The sequence below is a fragment of the Topomyia yanbarensis genome, chromosome 3 (assembly GCF_030247195.1).
Source record: "Topomyia yanbarensis strain Yona2022 chromosome 3, ASM3024719v1, whole genome shotgun sequence".
NCBI classification, from domain to species: Eukaryota; Metazoa; Arthropoda; class Insecta; order Diptera; family Culicidae; genus Topomyia; species Topomyia yanbarensis.
Genome location: NC_080672.1, coordinates 75283360 through 75305600, shown reverse-complemented (window position 1 = coordinate 75305600; position 22241 = coordinate 75283360). Strand labels below are relative to the sequence as shown.

At 40.6% G+C, this 22241-nt stretch overlaps 2 protein-coding genes across 2 annotated transcripts in view; both read left to right on the top strand.

The window, feature by feature from the left end:
• The first annotated feature begins 221 nt into the window (after window positions 1–221).
• The window catches only part of LOC131688797 (cytochrome P450 6g1-like), a 37470-nt gene continuing 15450 nt past the window's right edge, over window positions 222–22241 (top strand). The window contains exon 1 of the mRNA XM_058973324.1: window positions 222–1020. Coding sequence (XP_058829307.1) covers window positions 683–1020 — 338 coding nt within the window. The 5' untranslated portion in view covers window positions 222–682. The remainder of the gene's footprint in view (window positions 1021–22241) is intronic.
• Window positions 12955–15178, top strand: LOC131688796 (juvenile hormone esterase-like). The gene is made up of 3 exons (XM_058973323.1): window positions 12955–14427; window positions 14503–14777; window positions 14835–15178. The coding sequence occupies exons 1-3, from the start codon at window positions 13201–13203 to the stop codon at window positions 15004–15006; spliced, it is 1674 nt and encodes a 557-aa protein (XP_058829306.1). The 5' UTR covers window positions 12955–13200; the 3' UTR covers window positions 15007–15178.

Below are 22241 nucleotides of genomic sequence, written 5' to 3'. Positions count from 1 at the left end.
TTCTAGTCATGATATTAGCCATAGTTAAATGGGTTAATAGTTGGTGTCATCACCCTGGAAATGTGAGTTCAGTTTATTTTCGCTAATTTCAAAAGTCTGCCGTCCAATTCCGTGAGATCAATTTTTAATTGAAACTGCTCTTATCAAGTGCATTGAGTGTAGTGTAATTCTCGATTCAATCGAAGGGAAATAGCCGTGTTTTCAATAGAAGTCGTCCGCCTCTTCAAATTTTCAAGAAACATAAATCTTGTTAAAAGGACCCAGTAACCATTAACTACGCAAGGTTCACAGTAAGCGACTTCACCACCAGAAAGGAAGCGCAAAAATCGCAGTCATATTGGTAACATGATAAGCAGCTGAACCACGCCGTTTGGTATAACAAAAACAGTTAATGCATGTCCAGTGCGAGACATGAATGTGCTAACACGGTTCCCTGCTCGGTTCTAGATTTCTAGTATAAGTACTATCTAACCGTATGTACTGTGCAAGTACCCGGAAAGTGTTTCGTTAGATCGCAGCCTTTCAGTTTCTCCCGCGAAGCGTGTACAGATACGCGTCAAGATCTTCGGTTACTTCACAACTTATCCGAATGCAGCAATTGTCACCAGTGTCAGAACAAGTGTTACTGCATGTGGCTCAACTTTCAATATAACACCAGTGACATTCAGTGTATCGACACAAAATGATCAGTGCGGATCAACTCACCAGTTACACTACCGTGATGGTGTTAGTTTGTCTGACTGGATTCGCTGTTTGGTTCGCGGCCACTTTGGGAACCCGATACTGGCAGTCTGCGACAGTACCGTACATCCCAGGGAAGCCCTTTGTGGGAAATTTTCTCGAAATGCTACTGCAGCGAAAAAGTGCATTTGAACTGATGGATGACCTCTATCGGAATGCTATGGTGCGGGACGGTAAACTGCTTGGAGTGTGCATACTAATGCGACCGGCGCTGGTGCTGCGAGACCCGGAGTTAATCAAGCAGGTTTTCATCAAGGATGCTGTTTATTTTACCAACAGGTGATGTTGAAATATAAATTGAGTTTTTTATTTATTTTTTTAAGTTAGTTTAATATTTACAACTCACGACTAAGAAAAACGAATAACACAATTGACAGCGTTACGGGAAAGGCGGTATGAACTAAAGTTGCTGCCGCATTTTCAAACAACAATGAAAGGGAGTGCGGCAAACAAACGCAGCAAATATTTAATCAGCAAATAGCTCTGAATTCAAAGTTATGGCAAATATATTTCTATACATCAATCGATTGCAATTGATTTATGCTATGATTTATGGATTAAATATTTTTGAATTCGTTGGAAAAACTTCAAAAAATTATAGAAATACTAACATTCAGAAATTCAATTTGTGCAGTAATAACTTAGAATCCATAAAAATGACATACATTTTAACGCATTAATCGGTTCATATTAATATAGCCTACAATTACTTTTGAAATACATTGAATATACTTAAAAAAAATTCTGAAAATACGTCGTTCCAGACATGCCAGTTATTCAGCCATTCTAGTTTTTCTTTTGTAGATTCTACAATTAATTTAACAAAAAAATCTTTCAAAAACTATGGCCTACATCCATTTCTATCGATTGAAGTATAAAAATGTATATGTCATCGCTTTGAATTCAAAGCTATTGAATGAACTAGTGAAATTACTGAAGTATTTCTTCGATTTTTATATTCACACATTCACGTGTCGCATTCGCTTGCCGCATTTTTTAAGAAATTCTGAAATTTGCTGAAATTTCGCAATTGCCATCACAACAAGCAAAAGCTTATTTTTTGCACAGTTCGTTTAATAGGCACAAATGCGTTAGCTTGCCGGTGCCAAATTCTAAGATGTTACAATGTACACATATATTTTAACATTGAGAGGAACATTTTTACAACTATCTTGCAACAATACAAGAACTTGCAACTATAGGGGAGAGTGAGGACACTTGATCCTTGGGGATATTTGATTCCCCTTCCATATCGCATAATCTAAACACAAAAAGATATCACAATATAAACAGAAAAAGGCGTATTAAGTAGTTTATGATGTTTGAAAAACAAATTAAATGCATTGCATTTGTTTTGGGAAAGTTGTATCATATTTTTGAAAATATGGGTTAAAATTCATCATGAAGATTTTTTTGAATGATTGTATGAGTTCGTCGAACTAATTATTTATGAATATTTTCAACTATAATTACTTTAAAAGGTCTTTTTCTAGAAAAACACGTTTTCAGAAGAAATAGTTACACAACTTCTACAAAAAAACTAAATTTAGTTCACCTCATACAACAGGTACCTTTGATCCCTGTAACACTGAGTACTCTTGATCCCTATCATAAACTCTCACGCACACTCACTTCAAAAATATATAGGAATAGAAATAATAACTTACATAAAGTACCTGACAGTATAAATTGAACTAAAATGTTTGTTTCGCGAACAAATTTTGATATTATTTATTGAAAGTTGGAAAAGGCAATCAAACAGCACTGATTTACCGTCTGGTTTCACTTTAAAAGGTAGTCTTATTAGTTATTTTGTCAGGCTAGGTGGTTAGCTTAACTTTCGTTTCTATTAGTCATAGTGTGCTCTGTTTGTTTAGCCCTAGTAGGTAGGGGATCAAGTTACCACACGTTTTTACAAAAACTTCATTTTGACATGATTTTCAAAACTGGTCATATACTTACAGGACATGGTTTTTGGATTTACACATTATTCACAGCTCTTTATAATTTAAATTGACTGTGAAATGACGATATTTGCAATTAAAATTTTTATTTCAATAAAAAGTTATGTGAAAAAACAAAAGTGGGATCAAGTGTACCCACTCTCCGCTACAAGATTGAACAATTATTTTTTTACGAAAAATTTTATAACTATCTTAAGACTAGGACTGAATATTTATATTCAAGAAGCGGAACAAGTTCTGATAAGAAATTTCACAACTATCTTAAAACTGGGAATACAATTATACAAGACGGGGGTAATAGTTTTTTATGAAAAAAATGAAGCTATCTTAAAATTAGGAATGTAATACAATTATGATTATTGTAACAGTAGCAGCAGTTGTATTAGGCAAACGGGAGATCAGCGTCATGAGTTAAGGCATCAGGCTACCAAAATTCAAAAGAACGGGCTGACGGGTGGAATTCTTTAGACCCGCGGGGAATCCTTCAAGAGCGACCATCGACCATGGTATGGGCGACGGCAGTCACACAGTCACACACTCTGGCGCTGGTCGGCTCCATAAGAAAGGACAGGGAACTTCTAAAAACGAGAAATAAAGAATATGGGATAGATTGGGATATTTAAAGTTTTTATAAAAATGTAAATGAGGTACATATATGGGAAAGCTCGATTTGCCAGAATATCACGAACTGGGACATTGGGCAGTCTACCTCAGGCCCAAATCCTTTAACTCAGACCAGGCCTCTCATTACCCGGCGCATACCCAGACAACGTACTCGATGTCGTGATAGTCCTCGTCATAGGCGCACAGACTACTCAATGCAAGCCCAATACGCCGCAAATGCGCACCCAATGTTTAGTGGTTGGACATAAGCCGGGACATTACACGTATGAACTCCTGACCCACATTCATCCCCCTGAACCAAGACTTCGTTGATACCTTCGGAGCAACAGAATGTAACCACCGTCCAAGTTCCTCATTGCTCCACGAGTTTTGCCAACTGTCGAGTGTCCTTGCAGCAGCAGCAGTTTAGTGTAGGGGAACATGGGGAGACTTGAACAAGCGCAAAATTCTATTTTTGGCTATGATATCTTCTATTCGATTCTTAAAAATATTTCAAAAATATTTTTATACTTGTTTCGATCCCTTAAGATAATATTAAAAGTTTGGAATGAAAAACCTTTACTTACAGAAAATATTGGACATATCTACTCGACTACTAATTACTATTATTGTACTAATATACCATCTTAATCTTTGCAAAGCAGTGAAATGATTTTACATAAATTGGAACATTGGAATAGTTATTACTAGAATTTGAATAACATTGAACGCAATAACTAATGTTGGGGAGACTTGACCAAGATTTTATGGGGAGACTTTACCAAGTGGCAATTAGCTGAAGAAAGATACAAAATTCCTGATATTTATTATGCTTTGGTATCTACTGTTAGGGGAACTGGGGATAAGACGGACATATTAAGGATATACTGAAATATAACATAATTAGAGCATGATTTTGTCATCATGTAATACTCTATTTTGTAGCTCCATATGTTGGCTTTCGAGTGCCCAGAGGGATTATGTTACAAAATTCAATAGGTATCACTTTTTAAAGAACAAGAAAACGAAAAAATATCTGCACTCTACCTAGACTGTGGGTGAAACGGACATATGGTAGGGGTAAGACAGACATGTTGCAGAAATGATGATTACAACACAAAAAATTAAAATTTACTGTTTCTAACGAATATTTTGAATAGATTGTGGTTCTTTTGAATATATATGTTCAATTCGAGGTGAAACATAACGTTTTGGTGTTCGATGTAGAGTTGAGGCAAATGATGTATTTTCTAATATCATTTTTGCCGTTTTCATAAATAGAGCTACACGTTTAGCTGTATTCAAGGCCTACTAAGTGTTTCATAATTCAAGGTTGACCATAATGATAAGGTACACATGCAATAACAATTGAAGTTGTAATGTTACATCCCTAAAATAACCATGTGTCCGTCTTACCCAACCTGCCCGTCTTACCCACAGTTCCCCTAATGTTAATCACGCCATAAAAAAATCCCACCTCAAACATAAGTCTTTATATTTTAGTATGGGACCATCCATAAATGACGTCGCATTTTTTGAGTAATTTTTAACACCCCCCTCCCCCATCGTAGCATTTCGTCACAAACCCCTAAATACCCCCCCCCCCCGGGTCATTACGTAGCTTGACGGTAACTCCCCCTGTCCCCGCAAATTTAAAAAAAATGAAAAACGATGTTAGTTATTCCCCTTTAAAAAATCTACGTAGCCTGACATGACCCCCTACCCCCTCGTCGTCACACATCATCACAAAATGCCAAACTCCCCTCTCCCCCATATAAGGCTACGTCATTTATGGATGATCCCTATTAGTAAACAAAGTTAGCAATAGTACGACTGATTTCGTGATGTGGGAACATGCAATGCAAGCAGTACAGTTAACCCTTAAAAAGAAATGCATTAAAAAAAATTATCAAATACAACCCTTTTATATTTTTTACTGCTACCCAAAGATCTCGACAATGTGGAAAAAAATAATTACAGTATGTTTTATAACATTATTATTTGTTATGATTTTTCAAAATTCTCTTGGTCAAGCCTCCCCACGTCTTGGTCAAGTCTCCTCGCAGTGGGGAGACTTGACCAAAAAAAACCGATCTCAGAAAAACTTTTGTAACCTTTCGAAAATTAAACTAAAAATTCTGAAAAAAAACCATGAAGACGCACAATAACTTTGCACATTATATCTCAATGACTTTTGAGGGATTGAAGGCCTTTTTAGAGATTTATGCAGTTTTCGCTGAAAACCTGGTCAAGTCTCCCAATGTTCCCCTTATGCATTTTTTCAACAAATAATTCAAATTCAAAGCGATAACGTATATATTTTTATACATCAACCGATTGCAAATTATGTGGATATAATGACAGTAGTATTGGAAAGGTTGAGTAAATGAAATTTCCGACATTCTTTATATTTTTCGATGGGGTTTTAGAGTATTTTAATTGAATTTTAAAAAAAAAATTCTTATATGAAATACCCAAGACGGCAGAGACTTCAAAATTCAAAATGGCGACTTTCCTTGGCGAGTTATCATACGAAACCGTACAATGTGGATATTTTTGATATGCAATAGTAGGATGTCTACATATCCAAAATCCAACATGTGGAAGCTATAGTAAAAACCTGTTTTAATCCACCTAGCGCAATTGTGCCTTTCTCATTCATAAATACTATGATGGTTGGTATAAATCCTTATAAATGGTCTAATGCATATATTACATTTTTATTACAGGTATACCTCGACAGTACGTACATGTTGCCTCGATAGTACGTACACCTACAATAAAAAATATTTTTTCATTTTATTTTGTAAACTTCAACAAAATTGAACAAATTTTATAAAAGTTCTGTACTACCCACACACCAAAAAAAATTGAATTTTATCGTTGACGTAATTGCAAGCATGACATAATTTAACAAACCGTAATTCACGAAATGACGAAATATAGCCGTGCTCCGTTTAATTTTACACGAAACATATACTTTATATGCTCAATGACATAAAATTACACTTACTACCATTCATAACAAACACCATACGTGGAGTAAAATTACGTGATTTACGAAATTCAACGTCCTGTAAAATTAAAATAAAACGTAAAAGTAATTCATTTTTGATGCTCGTATATGTTTGAATCAGATGTGCATGATCGCATATTTGTCCCGTTTTCTATGGGTTTTCCTATCTTTATGGGTCTGACTTGCGATCATCGGCAGTGTAGATTTCAAGGGAACTTGTACATATTGTAGATAAGTTGTGTGCTACTCAGAGTAGCTTTGCCAGATCCATCAAAGTACTTCCAACTCCCATATATGCAATATTTTCAAGTCATAAATTCATCGTTAAATATATCAAGAATAAACAAATTCTACAAGCTTTAGAGACGTTCTACAAATTTCAGGAAAGTTTTATATATTTCAATCTTACAAGGACATACTTAGAACATCACACAATTTGTACGACATTAACGTTAGCTTTAGTTTGTTTATGTCAAACTGCAGAGTGTCTCAACGAACTTTAATATAGGCTTTCGAAGGTCGTATGGCATTTAGAAATACTTCAAACTTCAGAGACTTTCTAAGCAAACATTTTCTATAAACAGCAAAGCATTGACGATTTTTACGCATATTTTACCAACCTCAGGAACTGCGAACTGAACATTTAAAACTAGTATTACAGTTTCAGCATATTTTGTTAACGGCTATGTGTAATTAAGTCAAACTGAACTGAACTTCAAGAAAATCTTACGACCGTAATGAATATCTCTGGAAATCTCGCGAAGGATGAAGAATATTGTAAGGATTTATGGAAAATCTTTTGAACATCAGTACATTTCATGAAACTCATATTTAACTTCAACGAAGTATTTGGAGGAAAACTGTAGGTACAGCATGTTCCACAAGCTTTGGAGAAGCCATACTAACTTCAAGGAAATCTTCGAAATTTCAAGAAATCTGTGATCCAGTAGCTAAGAAGATTTGTGACGCTATCGCACCTACAAAACGGAAACTTCTGCAAGGAAGTGACCACACAGATAACACCAGTATTCCGGATTTTGTTCCAATACTTTAATCTACTGTTATACTACGTTCACACTACGAGTTAAAACGTGTTTTAACGCTATCTTGATGACGTTTTTCTTGCTGCCAATTATTATAACATGTTTTAACTCTGTAGTGTGAACATAGTATTAATATTACAAGAATAAAATATACAAAAAACAACACCTTCTGCTTTAGGAAATAAAATATCTTACGAATTTCAGAGATGTAGGATAGTTCTAGAACTTCAAAGAAGTCCTACGAAATTCAAATTCGTATAAATTTATGGAAATGCTCAACGAATTGCTGCCATATTCAAAAGACCTATACTAGACCAAGGAAATGTTTTACACGTCGTTTCAATCATCCTGGTTGATGGAAACCATAACATTTTAAAATGATGTACATAGTGATTTAAATTTTTATATTTTGGAGTTATTTGAATAACTATGTAATACCACGAAGATTGTATTTCTTTTTCTCTTCTATTATTTGCATTTAGTCACACTAAGTTATTATATTCGCTATGATGATGATGGATTTTTGTTAATTGTTTATTATAGTTTTTAAAAATAATGAGATGTCTACAGAAGTCTGAGCCACGCGCGCGATAAGCAGATAGAGACTAACTTGAAATCGACCATGGTGACCAGTACTAAGAGCTCAACGGGTTGAATTGAAGCTTTTAGACTTTTGTTGTGATCAGGGTCTGATTTGATGATGGAGTTGCTTTGCTGGCTTTGCTCGACAATAGAGTTAACCTCGGTTATTGCTGCCATAGCGGCAATAACGGAGTTGGTTCGATGAGTGGGGGGCTTGGTGACTTCTTCTGATAAAACAAGATATCGGGTTCAATTCCTGATCAATCCAGGGTATTCCCGGAAAGGAATATCCCTGGATTGCCTTGGGTTAGTGGTACGCAACTTTCAATAAAGGGGCCTGATGTGGATGATATAACTCGATTAGACTCTGCACTGCCACTAGGCTCGTCACTTCTCACCTTAGCAGGTGGTAGTACCGATGTCTTAGTCAAGCGGGAGGAGTCTTACAGAGAATTATCAGAAATGGAAGCTATTGGGTTCAATTCCCGATTCTATCAAGTATCTTCCCGGAATGGAAATTTTCTTGATGGACCCTGGTTGTTGATAGAATATTCGAAATATATCTGGTTACGTTCTCTTGAAGGAAAGGCTATGTCTGTAAATTGAACCAGTCCGTTTTTTTTGTTAACTGGTCTTGTCATGATTTAAAATATTAATTATCTTCTAGATAAATCGTTCAGCTCACACCTTTGTGGGGGTATGAGGTGGGACCATCATCATCATCATCATCATCATAGGGTAGTTTATCACTAATAGGGTGATTAATTTACTGAAACATATTATTTTTGAAGAGTTTAATTCAATATAAAACATAAAAAGAAGTATTTTGAAATTTATTTTGTGATTCGATAGTAAGTACGTTTCGATAGCATTTTTTACGCTAAACGAAGTGAAGGTGTACTATCGAGAATCGTGCATGACATGACAAAAAATAAAATTGATTTGATTTCCAAAATTTTGTTAAAGTAAAAAGACTAAATCGAAAACTTGAACCATTGGTTGGAGACATAGTTTGGTTTCCTTGTTGATTTTTGTCAAAAAAAAATTGCGAGAATTTAGATATATTTGGCATCGAACATACGAATTCGATTTCTGAAATTTAATTGCCGATTAAAGTTCTGGCTTATATGGGAATTTCATATGTGACTGGACGGTCTATATTTCCGGTACCATATAACCGATCCGTACGAAATTTTATAGACATCTATGGGGATAATATACCTTTCATTTGGGATTAAGTTTGTGAAAATCGGCCCAAGATCCCCGATCAACTGATGTGAGCTTTGTTAATTTTTATAGGTGGCCACTTTTTAGGGTACCTCCGGAACTGTCTATGATGGTCAATGTGGCCAACGAGACCTCGGTTGGCCACCAGTAACTTAGAACCGCAAATGTAAGTTGTTTGACACACATTCTACCGAATTTTTTCCTTTGTGCATTCATCGCGATATCGGTGTGATTTATTGGAATTTTCTATGTGACCGCACGCAACAACCCGTAACTGCGAAACCGGAAGTCGGATAGGAATAAAATTAAACTGCAGTTTACGGGTTATAGAAATTTTCAGTTGGTACTAAGTTTTGTCAAATTGATCCAGCCGTTTTCACCGGGGCTTCCGGAACCGCCAATAGTGGCCAATGTGGCCAAAAAGACTTTGAATGACTGCTAGGGGCCTACAACTACACATTCAAGCAGTTATAATCACAATTTTAATAAAAAAAATCACCTTTATACATAAATCGCAGTATCCGATGGAATCAGGATTTTCTGCGTGATCGTGCTCATCACCCTTTAATTCAGGAACTAGAAGTCGGATCCACACAAAATTCAATAACAGACGATGGAAATGTTGTACCTTTCATTTAAGGCTAAGTTTGTGAAAATCGGTTTAGAAAACTTCGAGAAACCGATGTGGACAAACTAGCTAGATTTTCTATGTGATTGTACTTCTCAATTCGTAACTCCGGAATCGGAAGTCGGTTTGAAATGAAATTCAATAGCAACCTATGGGAACGTTATACCTTTCAAATGAAAATGCTACTAATTTTGTGAAAATAGGTTCAACCATCTTCGCGAAACTGATGTGGACATTTTGTTAACATGTCCGTACATACACACACATACATACACACAGACAAGAACAGGGACCAACAAGAAGCCACAAATTGGGTTTCGACAGAAATTCCACCGCCGGGGAACTCTCCGACGGTGTAGAATAGGTCCACCGCCGGGGACCGGTGGGTCGTCGGGGTGCCAGTGAACCGGACGTCGAGCTATACCGGAATCGCCGGACCGACCTCGACACCACACCGGGTAGCTCATGAGTAGGCTAGATCCACCGCCGGGGATTGGGCCGAGTAGACCGCATTGAATAGCTAGCAGCGGGTCGCTGGGGCGCCAGTGAGCCGAAAGCTACGCTCCACTCGGAATCGCTGGATGGACCTCAGCACCTACTGACTGGCCCCTTGAGTAGGCTAGATCCACCGCCGGGGACTAGATCGAGTAGATCGGGACAAGCGAGGAGCTAAATGGCTCACGGAAATGAACATCAGTATCGGGAGAAATCTACCTCTCGGCTTCGGGAGAGCCTCTCTCGCCGGGGAATTCTCCGTCGGAGTAGGGTAGATCCATCGTCGAGGACTAGACCGAGTAGTTCGCAAACAAGTAAGAGCGGGAGCTGAATGGCTCATCGGGGAAGTTGATCGAAATTGAACGAGAGAGAGCCAAAGGGCACAAGAAACTTTGGTGCTAAAACCAAAGAAGAATCGGTATCGGAAGAACTTTCTTCACCAGAGAAGTCTCCGTCGGCGTAAGCTAGATTCAGCGCAGGGGACTAGACTGAGTAGACCGCGACTAGACGCCACCAGTCACGAGTCGTCGAGGCATCAGCGAACCGGACGCCCTGTTCCACCGGAATCGCCGAACTGATCTCGACACCTGGCTGGTCGGCTCGGTTTCGAGAGAACTTGCTTCGCCGGGGAATTCTTCGTCGGAGTAGGCTAGGTCCACCGTCGGGGACTAGACCGAGTAGTTTGCGAACAAGTCGGAAGCTCAACGAGTAAATGGCACTGAATGGAGCGAGAAGGGAGTTGCGGTGCTAACTGGCACAAGGGAGCCGTGTCGTGGTACTGAATGGCACAAGGGAGCCGAAGGGCTCGGTGAATTGGACAATCTGAAGTTTGCCGCCCAGATTGTCTTGGTATGGGAGGAGCACTCACAGCCAGTTTTCCGACTGCGACTGCAGAAATTGCCATTCTGTGTGGATGATGGAGAACTGGTGGTGTGTTAAGGAGTGGTTCTGTAACCCTGCTTGTGTGGCACACGCTAACGCTATGTTGGGATTTATATAACCTTGTGCTTATTTCCGGTTTAATATCATGAATTGGGAGCACTGCTTCGACACGCACTTAAGCGTTAGCGACGACGAGTCGAAGGCCTCGTTGACGACAGTTACCCCGACTCGTCATCTTTTCGCTCCCGACCGCCTCACAGATAAGACGTGCTCCAGCCTCCGGTATTTACTCGCATTACCGTGATGGGGGATTTCTAGTTAGTGCAGTGCAATGGTATTTTCACACTGCTGAAGGAAAGAACTACTAAGTAATCGAATAAGAGTGGGTGCTATACACATAAATACCCCTTCCGGGGTAGGAATCGGGTTCTGGGAAAGAGCTGTGGTTTTTATCGGGTCAGGTGATGGCAGACCAAACCCATTCCCTGAGACATTAGGGTTTTTGTACATTTTTTCCCGTTTCAGGGCTTTCTTGAAAGTTTTTTAATGCTCTCTAAAAAAGCATACACACAGATATACACACATACATACACAGACATTCGAATGGTATATGACACGCGGCCCTCCGGGCCTCGATTGAAAAGTCGGTTTTTCATAACCTTTCTATATGAGAAAGGCAAAAATGTGTCATAATAGATGTTACTGATTTTTTACTATAGACAAATCTGAAAACCTCCAATCTGGTTGCTTTAAGAATAGAGATGTCGCTATCTTGGATTTCAAAATGGCATCAGACATCGATTTTTGGCACATAAAAAACCATGTTGAAAATATGCACATTAATTGGGATACAGATGCTGATTTCATTTTTAGATCAGAGTTGCTCTAGGTTCGCTCGGAGCTGTCACTTTTGTATGGAAACTGTAAACATTAGAGCGAAACTAGGGCGACTCGATTCTAAAACCGAAAACAGCAAGAGAATTTCGCTAAACCGGATGTCGCCATCTTAGATTTCAAAATGATGTCAAAAATCAATTATCTCAGGCATCTATTCGTCAAGCTCGTTCTGAAAATACATATTGATTGGGTTATAGAGAATTCAGCATTTGCCACGAAAAATAAGGTGACAACCGTCCATGTTTGGGTGCCAACAATTGATTTTTGTAACCTTTTTGAGAAATGAACAAAAAAAATTGTGGCGAACATTTGGACGCCATTCAATGTTGAATCGCAATATAGAATAAATGCACTTCGTAAATATTCAATGCGCATATTTTTTCGATCAATTTACCTCTTTCTATAACACTAAACAAATGATAAAAAAAACTTTTGAATGGATTTTGACGAGTCTGTTTGCTTCAGCTATCAGCACAAAAATAACGCGCGGATATAACGCTTCATAAAATTTGTCAGAATGACCATATCTGCTTTCTGCCAAAAGTTACGTAGGGGTGCCAACAACCGACCATAGCCAGCAACGACCACTTTCCCCTACTACCAAAATACTACAACTTTGATGTTTTAAAAACATTGCTTTATGCCCTTACGTAAAGTCAAACTTTCTTGAAATTTTTCTCGCAAAAAGGTATGTAACCCCTTATCGTATAATTTGAATTCCATAAATCCCAAACCATAAAAAATACCCAACCTGTAAAAAACCGCAGTTGAAGTGATCACACAGCGAGAGTTTGACATACCAAGACTGCATCATACCAATAAACTGAAATCGATCACTATACAACCGCTGCACTAAAACAATTACAATCAGTACGAGACAGAAGGAGCGTTTGCGAGCCAAAAACCCCTATTTTCACCATTCTAATAGAATATCAACAAAGTATGAACAGCGAATGTGACTAACTTTCGCATGACTTCTTCAAAACCTACTCCATTAGCGAAATGTTTATGGAAATGATCGGTTAAACCATGGCAGAAAAAATCCCCTTTCAATCTCACTGGTTATATAATATACCTCGCAAGCACGATAACACAGTTTAGTTCAACGTTGCCTAGAGCAAAATGCATTTCGCCGCATTTATTTCGATTGGAATTATTATTTCCAACAGTGTAGTAGCAGATAGTTGTTCAAAACCACCTGTCGTTCACACTGCACTTGGTTCTATCAAAGGATCTGTTTTGGAAAGTCGACTAGGAAGACAATTCTTTGCATTTCGCGGCATTCGCTACGCTCAACCACCCACCAGAGATTTACGTTTCCAGGCTCCGAAACCAGTCACCGCATGGGAAGACCTGCTGGATGCTACCGAAGATGGACCGATGTGTCCCCAGCCAGCCTACAACCGAAGCGAAGTTTCGGAAGATTGCCTCCGCCTCAATGTATACACTAAGCAAATCCCAGGAGAATTGATTCGAATTCGCCCCCAGAGCGTGCTGGTTTACATTCATCCCGGAGGATTTTACGCTTTCTCTGGACAGAGTCGGAACAACGCAGGTCCGCAGTACCTCATGGATCAAGACATTGTCCTGGTTACAATCAACTATCGGCTAGGTTCACTTGGCTTTATGAGCACTGGGACGGCAGATTGCCCAGGGAATGCCGGTCTGAAAGACCAAGTGATGGCCCTTCGATGGATCCGGGATCACATTTCCAGTTTCGGCGGTAATCCGGACTCGGTCACACTGATGGGATATAGCGCAGGAGCGTTAAGCTCGACGCTACATTTGATATCGCCCATGTCCCGCGGACTATTCCACCGGGCGATCGTAATGAGTGCTGCGGCAACCAGTCAAGTGGATATACCAACCGATCAAATCGAACTTGCTCGTAAACAGGCTGCTCTATTGGGATGCGAAGTGACACCCACAGAGAAAATGGTTGCCTGTTTGCGCCAGAAACCCGCGACGGAGTTCGCCGATAGCTTAGAGTATATGTTTGTGATTTCGTGGAATCCAGTGCTGCTGTGGAAGCCGGTAGTTGAGCCAAACCTGGGCCAGGAACGTTTCCTCGATCGAGATCCGACGGAGGCATTCTTGAAAGGTGATTTCACGAAGGTGCCAATAATCGCAGGAATTACAAAGGACGAATTTGCTGGCCCTGCAGTGGCATTCTTGAAAAATGAAACGCTTAGAAATGAGCTAGATCAAAACTTCGATACTCTTGCACCAGTTCTGTTCCTGTATGAAAGGCACACTGAGGAGTCCAGAAACAGGAGCAAACTGTTGCGAGAGAAATTTCTTGGCGATGAAAGCCTTAGCCTTAGCAATTCGTTGACGGGGTTGAATTATGTAAGTATTTTCGCAAATCAGATTCAAGATGTCCTTTTATAGAGTAATAAACATGTATTGATTTGATTTTCGCAGCTCTTCGCCGACAGCCTAATTGGATTCGCAATGCATCGGTTCATACAACTGGCATCCCGTCATACGACCGTTTATCAGTATAAATTTTCTTACGTTGGACGATACAGTTTCTTATATTATCCGGACGATAAAACACCATACGGAGCGGTTCATCATGATGATCTACTGTATCTGCTAGTCATTCCATCAAGGGCACCTATTTTCAATGTTACTGATCCGGAAAATTCAACCGTTGAAAGGCTTACCGGAATGTGGAGCACCTTTGCGAAAACCGGGTACAACTTCGGTTGTTACCAAAGTATGTATTCATAATAATTAAATTTCCATTTCAGAAATCCAAACAAAGCCGATAAAATATCAATGCCGGATTGGATTCCCGTTAGCAGCACCGAGGATCACTACCTAAACATCGGGCAGGAGCTGGTGATGGAAAGAGGACTTTTCACTGAGCGATTTGCTTTCTGGGACCAACTGTTTCCAATTCCCTCAGTGAAGAATGATTGATGCAAACGAAAATCTTGGAATCTACCATTGAATAACTTTTCTTCTTAACATTGAACGCTATCTGCGGTGGATCAGCTTTCGCGAACCGAAAAGCAACCCCAATAGGCCACTTTCATAATTAATTCCAAAATAAATTAACCCAAAAAATTCGAAAATATTAAACTCGAAGCAACAGCTCATGTTTTAAAGAAGGCGTAATCTCCAAGAAAATGTATAAAATCAAACGGAAATATAATTTATATTTTTTTTGCTTATTTGACGATTTAACCTTTAAGGTTGTTGCTCTTCGATGCAAAAATAAAGCAAAATCCCTTTCAATCTGGACAATGCTTTATGAGGGACAGGTAATTTTACTAATTTACTATTTTACTCTTCTACGGATGGGGGTAGGCGTAGCGTAGTTGGTAAATCGATTGCCTTGTACGCAGCGCACCTGGGTTCGAGCCCCGACCCCGCACATAGTGTTAGAAATTTTCATCAGAGATTTTTCTAACCCGAAGAGGCGAATGACCTAAAGGTTAAAACCTCTATAATCGAAATAAAAAAAGATCTACGGATCGGATCATCCTGGCCAATGTTTTTGGCAGTACACGATCATTTTATCCAACCATTTGAATTAGGACAGCCCTGTTTTTAAATAATAATAAATAATTCAGTAAGAACCTAGCATTCTCAACAGTTCAAAATATTAGCAAATGTCCATTATGTAATGACACTGAGATCTATGAAATTACTATCTCTATCACTTAAAATAAATGTGACTTGACAGCTCGCAGCTTGAAGATCACTCGAACTTTGAAAGGGCGAAGTCCAGGTTGGTGGGAAATGCGCAATATGCTCGATTTTATTTCATCTGTAACCCGTCAGTGCTATAATCTAGCACTGGGTGGAAAATCTGTGGCGTAGCAAAAAAATGTTTCGGGGGTGGGAAATTTGTTTTATAGTAAGATTCAAAAGGCTTCAAACGACTAGCCTGTAGTGTGCCTCACTTTCGTGCCAAGGTAGTACTTGATGGGGGGTTCTCATTGTGCTTTTGTCGCACCTCTTTCTTTTGTTCACGAGTTTTCCGCATCTGTCTCGAAGCCTCACTTGATCCATAAAATGGCTCGACCTTAGAGCCATTAAGCCCTTCTCCTACATTCGTCTCCATCCATCCCCAGCCTTATCACAATGTACTCGGATAGTCCCTGGCGGCGAAATCACCTAAAGCTGACTGAGAGCTACCGGACTGCGGAATTTATGCCGACACCGATACCCGCTTTCTTGAGTCATTTAGCTCCCAACATTATCGAGATCTACTCGAATATTATCCGGCGGTGAAACTCCGACTGAGAGTTCCCCGGGGAAGGAGTTAGCTCCCAGCCAAATTAGAATCCAGCCCAGTGTTTTCCTCGGCGGTGGATTTATCCAGATTCCGATGCTTATTTTCGTGAGTCATTTAGCTCCCCGCTTCGTCCCAATCTACTCGATATAGTCCCCAAACGGTGGACAAAAGGTACCGAGGTCTGTCCAGCGATTACGGGTGGAGCGTAGCTTCCGGTTCACTGGCGTCCAACAAACCGCTGCTGGCTGTTCGAAGCGGTCTACTCGAGGTCGATCCGGCGATTCCGGTGGAGCCTGGCCTGCGGTTCGCTGGCACCCCGGTGACCCGATTCTGGTGCTACATCGCGAACTACTCAACTGGTTCCCGGCAACGGAATTTTTCCCGAAGTCGATATGATGTTTCACGGTGACACTGCTTTGTTGGTCTCTTTGCCACTTCCTCTGCAGCTCGGAGAGTATACTCGACACTACTCTGTTGACCACATCTCAGATATGTTCATCGAGGTACATCTCTTCGACGATATGTTCCACTGTCACGCCTAACTTCTTCGAACCTAGGGCATTCGACAACCTCATGTTCTGGCGTTACTTGCACAATCACGCACTCCGGGAAAAGCGGTGATGAAGCATGTCCAAACCAATGCAGGTTCTCCCAGAAGCATCCGTGCCTGGACAAAAACTGCGTTGAATGGAAGTTCACCTCACCATGCTTCCTAAGCACCCACACCGACACATTTGAGGTGAGTCGGTCGGACCACATTCCTTCTTCCACATTGTATACCTCCAGTCTCCTAGCCATTCGTGTATTCCTCCGCTGGTAGATTCTGCATTCTCAACCAGAATGCTGCAGATGGGTACCATCCCGGCTATGACGCATACCGCCTTCGACAATATTGTTCTATACGCGCTCGAGAGACGAACAGACGTTAGGTGAAACGTGCTCGCCAGCTTCTTCCGGGCCCGCTTTGAACGTCATACCTCAGTATTGGGGATGAGACAGCAGCAACATGACACCTGTTGCTGCATCTTGCTCCTCCGTTTTGTGATAAGCCAGATGCAACTTGACTTCAGCTAACCAAGTTCCAATGCTGCCTATCGACTCTGCGGTAAGCATCTCTAGTTCTTTAAGAGTCTCACCAGTTATCGTCAGGTAGATGTCATCTACAAAACCGACGATTTCAACTTTCCTAGGCAGTTCTGATGTTAACAATACGTTGTACTCCATAATACACAGTTTAGTCGAGTAGGGAACCCTAAAGTGCTCCCGCCCTGACCCTAATCTACCTCTGCCCCATGTTCGCCTTGTAGACCAGCACTAGGTTCTAGTAGTAACATTTCAGAAATTTGTACAGGTAATCCAGGACCTACATTCTGTGCAACGGGGATAGCCATCCAATTCGCGCTTTTTAACGCGTTCTTCCCCTTCTGTTTTGATTCGAAGCTTTCTCCACATTTGCGATTACTGTGCGGATTGCATCCACCGCCGAATTCCCTTTCTGGAATCCGAACTTCCTTTGCCATAGCCCGTTCTCACTTTCAGCGTAGTTTGCCAATGATACTATGGATAGGATGATACTATGCGGGATCTCGTGGTGGCTCCCCTGATTTTGATGGCAGCAACACCAGCTTGTGGAGGGGAAGCACCCTTCATCCAGGTTTTCCTGTAGCACAACTCTGATTATGTCTGAAAACTCCAAGAACGCGATCTCCAGTCCTACGATGGGGTACCGTCCGGACCGGAATCTTTCTTCGCTTTCAACCCCTTTGGTCGCGGAAGTTAGTTTTCAGATTGTCAGCACGTTGGACCCTTCATCTTGGCTAAAACGACACGGTAAGCGTTGGCGCCCGTTTCGCTGCACATCTCTGCATCAGGTGGACTTACTCAGCACTATCCCAACCTCGACCTTTGAGTCATTCAGTTCCTGACATTTCCCTTGGTTTTCGTCATTCTCTCCATCTATTACGTTGCATAGATTCCCTGCGTACGTGAGACGCTTGGCCCCGAGCTCCACTCGGATATTCCCCGGCTGACGTTTTCGTGATCGATTTTTCTCCCAAATTGGTCGCAATCTACTTATATAGTTCTCGCCGTGAACTTACCTTACCCCGACTGAGAGTACCCCGGCGGCGGAATTTCTCTCGAAACCGATACCCGTTTGTTTGAGCCACTCAGCTCCCAGCTTTATCGAGATCTACTCGGATATGTCCCGTCAGTGAATCTACTCTGCTCCGAGCGTGAAGCTCCCCGCTTCTTCGCTTTTTACTCGATGTAGTCCCCGGCAGTGGGCCTAGCCTCCATAATAAACCAATGGTGTTGAGGTCTCTCGCCAATTTTGACTACAAGGAATGATAAAATTTTCTCAGAAGATAACTTTGGTAAAAGAAACTCAAATAATTTCATTTAACATATTATTCACATTTTAATCGAACATATTATATTTTCTAACATTGCATTAAATATTTTCGCATTTACTGTAACCGAATGCAGTGTTATGGCAAAGCACTCGCCCCTATTCTATGCCAGGAGAGGCGCTCGATTATCACCCCAAGTAACATTTCTAGTTTTATAGCATACTACAAGAGCATTCTAAGTTTTAAGAAGGCCTTCAAGAGTACCATAAAACCACAATTGTTGCTGGGGAGCTCACTTACTTACCTTACCGTTCAGGCTAGAGCCTTATTGTCTCTTTCTGTATGCAGAAACCGCCTCCACTCCACTCGGTCCATTGCTGCTTGTCGCCAGCCTCGCAGTTTTCGAAGGGTCCGCAGGTCGTCCTCTATCTGGTCGATCCATCGTGCTCGCTGTGCGCCCCGTCTTCTTGTTCCTTCACCGGGCTGTGATTTTTTGTCTCACTACCACACTGTGCTGAGGAACGCTACACAACTGCGCAATGAAAAAAAACACAGCCACGGTTTCAAAAGCACCGTTCTGATCAATCAATAGTTTTTCCACCAACTATTTGGCATAATTTGAATAGTAATTATCTAATCAATCGACTGATATTACTCTTTTAGAGTTTGAAAAGATTTTATATGGATACCCGAATAGAAATGTACAGTAACGAAACCATGATTTTCACTGTGACAGTACAGTAATTTTACAATAATTTACAGCAAGTTCTAGTGTTATGCTTCAATACAAAAACAATAAACTTTAACGTTTCTACAGTAAATTTCAATGTAAAATCGACTTTTACAGTAAAAAGGGGGGTTATGTATCTTAACATTTTAAAACATCGATTTTTCTCCATACATTTTTTTCTCGAAAACAACAAAATTTGATGTGAATTTACTGCATCAGTTTTTTCCTGAACAGTAAAATTGATTGTTACATGAAATTTTATTGTAAATCTACTGCGAGAACTCTGCGACGAACAATGTTGAAACAGTAATAACTATAATATTTATTGTTTTATGATTGTTTGTAGGGTAAATGCTATTGTAAAATTCTATTCGGGTAAACCGGCAAAGCTGAACACAAGTTTTTCTACGCATACTACTCACACATGCTCAAAAAGGTTTCTTGAGCCTTAAACCATCATGAATCTCAAATATTGACTTCTTCTTCGTATTATCCCAACCGTGTCAATTTCTTGCATGCTTCTGATTCTACTGAATTCTTCATCACATCCAATGAAATATGAAATACGTGGAATTCTGGATCGATCACACACGTCCGCTAGTGATCCCCAACATTTTTTATATTAAATTTCGAGAAGTCAACTGCAACACCAACGGATCAAGTCTCGATGGCTCCACTACCCATGATCGCATAGTTGTCCCGTTTTCTATGGGATTTCCTATCATTATGGGACAGATATGCGATCATGGACAGTCCACTGGCTTTGGTATATTTAATCAAAACCTCATCGCCTCATTTAAATACAATGACACTGCTTCAGTTTACGTCGGAGAATTTGATGCTATGCAGTATACCTAAGCTGATCAACTCTGACGAAAACATCCGTACACTGTGCGGACTGTTTGCCTGAGCGTGGTGAATGATTCCGCTTCGTTGCGGTATGGTGTACGGATTTTTTCGTCAGAATTGGTCAGCTTAAGTATACCCTTGGAATTATTGATAGTTTGTCCCCCGATCATTACTCTACAGTTTCGAACATCCCCTGCTCTATCGAGACTCTTACACGCTCGTTACACGCTCATCTTCGACGTATTCGGTTCGCGAATGGTGGTGTCTACACTTGTGGCGACGGTTATCTCGATATCGAACATATTGTCCGAGTATGTGCCGAGTATTGTTTTGCCAAATATACAGATTTAACTGTCCCTTTTCTTTTTTATTATTCTCAGAAGAGCCTTCTACCGCCTGTACCGTACACCATCGATGGCTTGATGCGACTTCAAGGTGACGCGAAACATCTATGTTGTATGGGTTAGCAAACTAGGGCAACTCGGTGTGTTGCCGATCCGCATCTGAGCTGCACTACGATGTCATCTGGAGAAACCCTCTGCTGGCTCGAGGGGCCTCATGTCTCCTGATGAAAACCGTCCGAGTCTAAATAGCTCTCGGAAACCGGAGCATAATGGCTCATGGTATCAAGACCAAACTGGATCACTGAGACGAAAGATTAATAGCTCACAAAAACAGGAGCTGAGCGGCTCACAGAAATTCGAGGGGCAAGCACTAAATCTTCAATACGACGCAGCGCCAAAAGACTTACATATTTAGTTACTTTAAGTTACTTAATGTACTTAAGTACTTGAAAGATTTTAAAAAGTACGCGTCAAATTTGTAACTTAAGGTTTACCCGACAAGCTTCAGCAGCACGTGACTCGGACCTAGTCGCAGGGTCGGCGCGCTACTGGGCAAACTGGAGGGATTTCGCGGATCTTATGCTATGAAAACACTCAACCTTCTTAACGTCTGTCTTTTATTGTGTGATGTTCGTGTAATGTTATGGATTTCACTGGTGGGTTCACTGGTACATACCGTACTCTATGGTTTGTTGGCAGCTAGATGAACCGGCGAGCGCTCGCTGATCGTCTTCTGGTCCGGTATTATTGGTATCGTGCAAGATGGCGATGACTGATCCTTGGGTTTAGGGTTCGATGCTGGGGTTGTGGGTAAAATGGCGGTCCAGAAAGGCGTTCTGGGCGAGGTGTCCAACAGGCGCTTCCTTCGTTGGCGAGATCGGTTGGCGACGGACGAGACCGACTTTTACCAGACCGAGAAGGGTTGCTCTCCTTGGTAGTTAGGGCCTTTGCCCGAGTCTTTGTCCCTGGTTTTCGTTGGCGACCAGAGGGCTGAAGGCTGGTCCTTTACTGTTAGACGTAGGTGACCGTCAAGTCACCTAGGCCGATGCGTGTGCGGTGTGTCTCCGGGAGTTCGCAACTTCCCAAATTATTTTTTTTTTTTTCATACGTTTATTTGACACGGCATTTGCAATAGCTTTTTACGCCAGTTTCTTTTTTTACATAGCACGTTACAAAAATCCTTAAGACTAATTTTAACTATACTAGTACTTTGTCTAAAACTAACACTGAAATCACTTTATTGTTTGCTGTTTTTCCTTACATTGTTGTATTTCATACTGATCTAGTATTTTCGGGTGTATTTATTTACTTTTTTTTCTGTTATTGTCTAAATTTAAAAACTAAATATTCTAGGTTCCTTTAATTGGTGGATGATTAGCCTTGGATGAGAGTATGAGGAGATGAATTTAATTAAATTTTGACAGACGCTGTTTTTAGAAAATGATAGATAAGTTCCATGTATAGAGGATCGCGATACGCCAGGATGTCTCTAACAGGAACATGGATTGGTCTTCCTCGGACTTGTAAAGAATCTACTAATTGTGATCTGGCTTCACGATATTCAGTGCAGGACCAAACAACATGCTCAATGTCATGGTAACCTTCTCCACAAGCACAATGATTACCCTCAGCGAGCC